Genomic DNA, 5,787 nt, shown 5'->3' on the forward strand with positions numbered 1-5,787 from the left:
TCTTCCCTGTCCTGTTCCTGTGCGGTACAATGGTCCAATTCCTCTCATAGATAGGCAAAAATAATGTTTTAACCTCCCTTGGACAGTGTATTTAGGCATGGGTTAGATCGTCATTTCCTGTCCTTATGAGAGGAACTGGACCACTGTATCAGGCAGGGAACAGGGGACGATAATGATCCCCGCCAGGTCAAGAGCTGCTGCAGCTGGCCAGTGGTCCTTGCCACGGGAGAAGATGAAGCACAAGGGGTGGGGAGTTGAGCCTATGGAAGCAGGCCTAGGTGCCGCAGGTTGCGTGCACATCAACATCAAATCTATTCCCACAAACCCACAATTTCAGAGGTAGTTCACAAATTGCAAATGAACAAACAGAGGGAAAAAAAAAGCAATAGAAAAAGAACTTATAATGGAGAACATAAAAATAGTTAAAAGAGTTTGAAAGCAGAGAGAGAAGAGTGACATGCCTTTGATGGTTAAAGTGAGGTCGTTCAATAGGAGTTGTTGAGGAGAAGCATTTGGCGGAGGATGTAGTACGAATTTCTCCATGAAAACTCCAGAAACCAACTCTACCACTGCCATTTCTTTTGCATATAGTAGGGGTTTCCAAGGCCGCCATCTCTCAAAACCCTTCTTTCCCTTTTCGATTCTCTTCCACTTCTAAGATCTGCAATTTTTCCTTCACTACCTCTGCTTCCAAATACTCCGAGGTATAGAGACTCTTATATATCCTTACAGTATCTCTCTGCTAATTATTTGTAATCCATTTAGTTTTTGTGCTATTGCAGGCTGGAAATGCTGCAGAAGAGGTGAACGATTTAGTGAAGGAAAGGGAAAGAAAAGGCGAAGGATACAGTGAAGGAAGGGATGGGCAAAGCCAAAAGCAAAGGAGATGAAGGATACGACGAGCGATAGGGCTTCCATTATTCCTGATTTGGGGGTTTCTCTTAAGGTTAGGGTTTTTATAGATTGGGGCTAGAGCTGGAGTTTGTCCATTTGCTGTTTGGGAAGACGATTTTTACCTTGGGGTGAGTTCTTTGGGTTGAGGATTTTAATTAAATTAGGATTCAGAAATGGAAGGAAAAAGGGAGGTGATGTCGACTGTGGTGCAAAGAAAAGTGGAGCAGAAAAAATAGAAGATTAGGAAGATGAAGAGGGCGGTGATGGAGGGTGACGGTGGTGGTGGTAGTGGTGGTGGTGGTAAGTATTAGGTATCTACATTTGTAAAAGATGAAGAAGAAGATCATTTAGAGAAGATAAAGGCATTTTGGTCTTTCTTTGTTCTTCCTTTGCGTAAAAATGAAAGAGAATGAATATATCTACTCATAAGGGTATTATTGTAATTATGATCTAATGAAGGTATAATTATACATTACATTCTTCAATTTCAGATCTATTAACATTTAACGCTTGAGATTAATGGCGATGAAATTAATTTGAAAAATAGGGAGTGTTCGTGAAATTTTCAAAAGATACGTGTAAAATTATCAGAATTAAGGGGCATGCACCCCAAAAAACACAAGTGTGGTGCATTAATAATGGCAAATTCTCAGGCAAATTCTCAACTCTCAAGTCTAGCCATCCAAATAAGAGTGCATGTGATTTGGAGAGGAGCCCAATGTCCAAACGATTTTGAGTGTCAGTGAGCTTTAATAAACTTACAGTCATTGGTTCAACTTTAGAATTAGTGGGATCCATTATTAAACAGGTCACATCTTGGATGGAACAAAATTCTATTGTCATCATCACTCAGTGAAATTACTTAAATAAAAGCTAACTTGGTAACATGGTAGGTGAAGAATAATGACCTTTAATACATATTAACAAAAACTATTTTTTTTCTCTGGTTAAAAAAGATATGGGAGAATGTATTCTGTGTCGCAGCGCAGTCTATATCCTGGCATATGGGCAACCTGTGCAGGGGGTAGGGTGGTCATTGCGCCTACTCCCATGTGCTTGGGCGTAGGTTGCGTGGCGACACAGAGAACAGCATCCCAAAAGATATATTATATTTGAGGTTAAATCTTTTATGTGCCAGGGGCGTAGGCTGCACCTAGACACATGGGAGTGGATAAAATAACCACCTTGCCCCCCTCAATGATAGGCCCATGTGTTTGGGCACAAGCTGCGCTGCTGGGTACAGAGAACATCAGCCACATATTAAAGTAGCAGACTTCTGAGTTGACTCACGAGTTATCAAAGACAATACATTACTAACATGAAATGATAAGGAGATAACATTTTGATTTCTGGACCCCTTTAATTAGTGTCTTTCGATGAAGTCAGTGATCGCCGTGAGGAGATGATCAGACTGTGCACCGACATGTGGGTCCTTGTCAATGGCAATCTTGTTGAGGTAGAAGCAGTGAGTCACCCCTGGACTGATCAGCACCTCTATGTCTTTCCCTGCCTTCTTCATTGCTTCACAGTACTCAATCTGTGTGTCATGTATCAAGTCCTTCTCAGCCACCCCAACCATCGTCGGCGGCAGTTTCACCCCGGCGAGTGGTGGCGCCACTGACCCCATTGGGCATGTGAATGGATGGTCCTTGGTGCTGCCTATTGGCAGTGCCAATGCCAAGAATTTGTCCACCATATCAAGTGTAAGGAAGTCCGAGTCAGATGCGTTCTCCAACTCGGACCTGCTCCGTTTAGCTCGGACAAAACCCGGGTGTAATATTACACACCCGGATATCTGTACCGGACCCAAATCCTGGGTACCAGCCCATGCCGCCACCTGATGAACCAGGTTTCCACCGGAGCTGTCTCCTATAAGGAACACTCGCCGGAAATCGGCTTTGGATCCGAGGCATGACTCGGACAACTCACCACGAGCCACGGCATGAAGCCAAAGGAAGACTGCGTAGCTATCATCAATGGCTGCGGGTAACCGGTGCTCCGGTGAGAGTCGGGTCTTGACAGAGACACAAAGAGCTCCAGTGGAGCGAACCAGGCGGGTGTAAAATTGGTAATACATGAACCAGTCTGGTTCGGAGATGCAAAAACCACCACCATGGAAGTGAACGATAACGGGAAGCTTGTCATCGTTGTCACTGGGTTTCCTCTCTGGAACGTAGAGGCGGACAGCGAGACCAGACTCTGTATCAATCGTTAGGTCGCGAATGGAGATGCCATCGCGAAACTCGTCATGAGCAGCGACCGGTTTGATCAATAACTCGATCTCCGGTGACCCGGTCCAGGTCCGATCAACCGTGCCGTCGTCGTAGACCGTGATCCAGTCGGAAATTTGGTCTACAATCCTCTTCTCAGCGTCCATGACTGATTGCTTTATTAGTTACTACTACGATAGAATGCGAACCGAGAAGGATTTACTTCTCTCTTTGGGAGAGGAAGAAAATTATATATAAATGCCTTGCTTTTTGTTTTTTTTTTTTGGTAAAAATATATAAATGCCTTGCCACTGGTCATATGAATAACGAGTTAAGTTTGAAAAGTAAAAGGAAGTCAGGGAAAAGGCTGGGCGTTTCACCGGTTGACCGTAAAACTAGAGCTCACTGTATCTTTCTCTCTCTTCTCCACCTTTGAAATGATTCTCTTTCTGCACCCAAATGATGCTGTAGGTTAGTTTATTTCACACGGGCAATGTGCCTATTCTTCTCTTTAAAATTGAATTGTGTTGTGAGTTGTGACTGTTGCTTATTGTAACTATGGTAGGTTAAAAAAAAAGGGTAAAGCTGTTTGTAACCAATCCGGTTACAATATTTCTTGTAAATTGTAACTAGGGCTGCAACAGGGTCGGAACCCCAGCCCAACCCTAAGTCTCTTTAGTTGGGCTTAGGTCCGACTCAGTCCTGACTCAAAGTCAAAAAAATCCAACCCTGACCTGCCTTCAGGGTCGGGCCAGGTTGACCCTGATTGGCCTTAACCATGGGGAGGAATGGAGATGCATGGGCTAACCAAGCTGGAAAAGGGAGACGTATGGGCTGACCAAGCTAGAAAAGGGAGATGAATGGGCTGGTTAATCTGGGAAAGGAAAATGCATGGGCTTGCCAGGCTAGGAAGAAGAAGAAGAAGAAAGAAAAAAGAACAAGAACAAAAACAAAAAATAGAAGACAAGGTCGGGTTGGGCCGGGCCGGACTCAGATTGTGGCCTCAATCCTGACCTGGTCCGGCCCTGATTCATGGCCAGAAATTCCTGACCCTTACCCTGACCCGCCCTCAGGGCCAAGGTATCTCAACCTAGGCCCTGTTCAGGCTCAGGGCGGGTTTGGGCTGTCAAGGCCAAACTTGCACCCTTAATTGTAACCACTCTTTTATACCTTTGTGTAACAGATATCATTTTCACGGGTGAGGATTAACATATCATTTCACAGATGGCGGAGTCATCATGTGTCCTCCACCTCACCTCTTTAGTGAAAGAAAGAGATGACTCAAATCAAACTTGCCACTTAGACAAGGGTCTAAGACCCACAAAACAAAAATTAACTCCATAAACAATTAAGGATGTAAACGGATCAAATTCGTTCGAATAGTGGCATTATCATATTCGTATCCGATTATATTCGGACGGATTTAGATAATATCCTATCGATTTTCAGACGGATTCGGATAATTTTCGGATAGTGATTTTTTGAATACAGGTTCTCCTAAATAGATATGAATATGGATCGAATACGATTTTTCGACTATCCGTTGACATATTTACCGTTTTTATGATGAGGGTTAGGGTTGAGACTTGAGACTTCAGTAACTACCCTTTCTTCTACTCTTCTTAGTCTTTTATTCTCTTATATTTTTTACTTTTGATTTTTTAATAGATATGTAATTCCAGGTATCACATTACATAAAACAATATATATAAACCAATAGTAAATCTAGAAAAAGAATCAAATTATCTTAACTTATAAATTTATAAAAATAAGATAATAAAATCCAATAAGGTAACTTAAAAGGATAGACAAATACATAGTTATATTTCAGATATTTTATTACCGTCGGACTGCTAAACAAATAGGATAATAATCGATCAGATAGGGGGATTATCATATTCGAATCCGATTAGTTTCAGACGAATTTGCATTCTCCTAAACGGATACGAACGTGGATCGAATACGGATTTACGAATATCCATTTACATCCCTATAAACAATTAACGGGTAATTAGTCAATCCGTTGATCTAAGTATAAGTCAATATTATTGTCTGAAAAAAATATTAGGCACCACAATCCGCTCGATTAAACCAAATTCCTATTACTTGGCTAAATTAAACAAATTATACAATACAGGAAACAAGAAATAAATGAAGATTAAATAAATTCACTGTCATCAATTTATTGTCCATTCACCCTAGCTTCCAAATTTACTCAATATTTGTTTTTTCAGGTTTATTGGATTGACCAAAGCCACAAGTAGAATTATATCAGGTCAAGTCAGAAGAATTATAAATATGATCAAAACATGATTCATTAATAGTGATGGACGTGAAACATATTTGCTTGTCCAGTCGACTTTATTGAAATATTTTGGACACATTTATTTTAAGGAAATAAAAAATAAATAAAAAAAACGAAAAGTGATATTAAAGGGAACATTAAAGCACAAACATATGTCGACCACTTAAACTTGTTTTATTCATAATTGAGGTTGGCCTATGATCGATCGGTTGCTTTCAACAAAAAGATATCTACTTATTAACTATGATTAGGGTGAGGGTTAGGCATGTAGTTACTGGCCTGTATCAATGCGGAGCGTGGGATGGGTTGGATAGAAGCATGAACGAATGTAATTAAAAGAGTCTAATCTTTTTTTTTGGGGGTAATGAAAAGAGTATA

At 41.1% G+C, this 5,787-nt stretch overlaps 1 protein-coding gene across 1 annotated transcript; it reads right to left on the minus strand.

The window, feature by feature from the left end:
• Window positions 1-2,250: 2,250 nt before the first annotated feature.
• Window positions 2,251-3,349, minus strand: LOC122667033 (probable carboxylesterase 15). The gene has a single exon (XM_043863193.1). The coding sequence runs from the start codon at window positions 3,269-3,271 to the stop codon at window positions 2,258-2,260; it is 1,014 nt and encodes a 337-aa protein (XP_043719128.1). The 5' UTR covers window positions 3,272-3,349; the 3' UTR covers window positions 2,251-2,257.
• Window positions 3,350-5,787: the final 2,438 nt, after the last annotated feature.

The sequence above is a fragment of the Telopea speciosissima genome, chromosome 7 (assembly GCF_018873765.1).
Source record: "Telopea speciosissima isolate NSW1024214 ecotype Mountain lineage chromosome 7, Tspe_v1, whole genome shotgun sequence".
NCBI lineage: Eukaryota > Viridiplantae > Streptophyta > Magnoliopsida > Proteales > Proteaceae > Telopea > Telopea speciosissima.

Coding starts and splice junctions, on each gene's coding strand:
- LOC122667033 (XM_043863193.1), bottom strand. CDS start 3,271: ATGGACGCTGAGAAGAGGATTGTAGACCAAATTTCCGACTGGATCACG.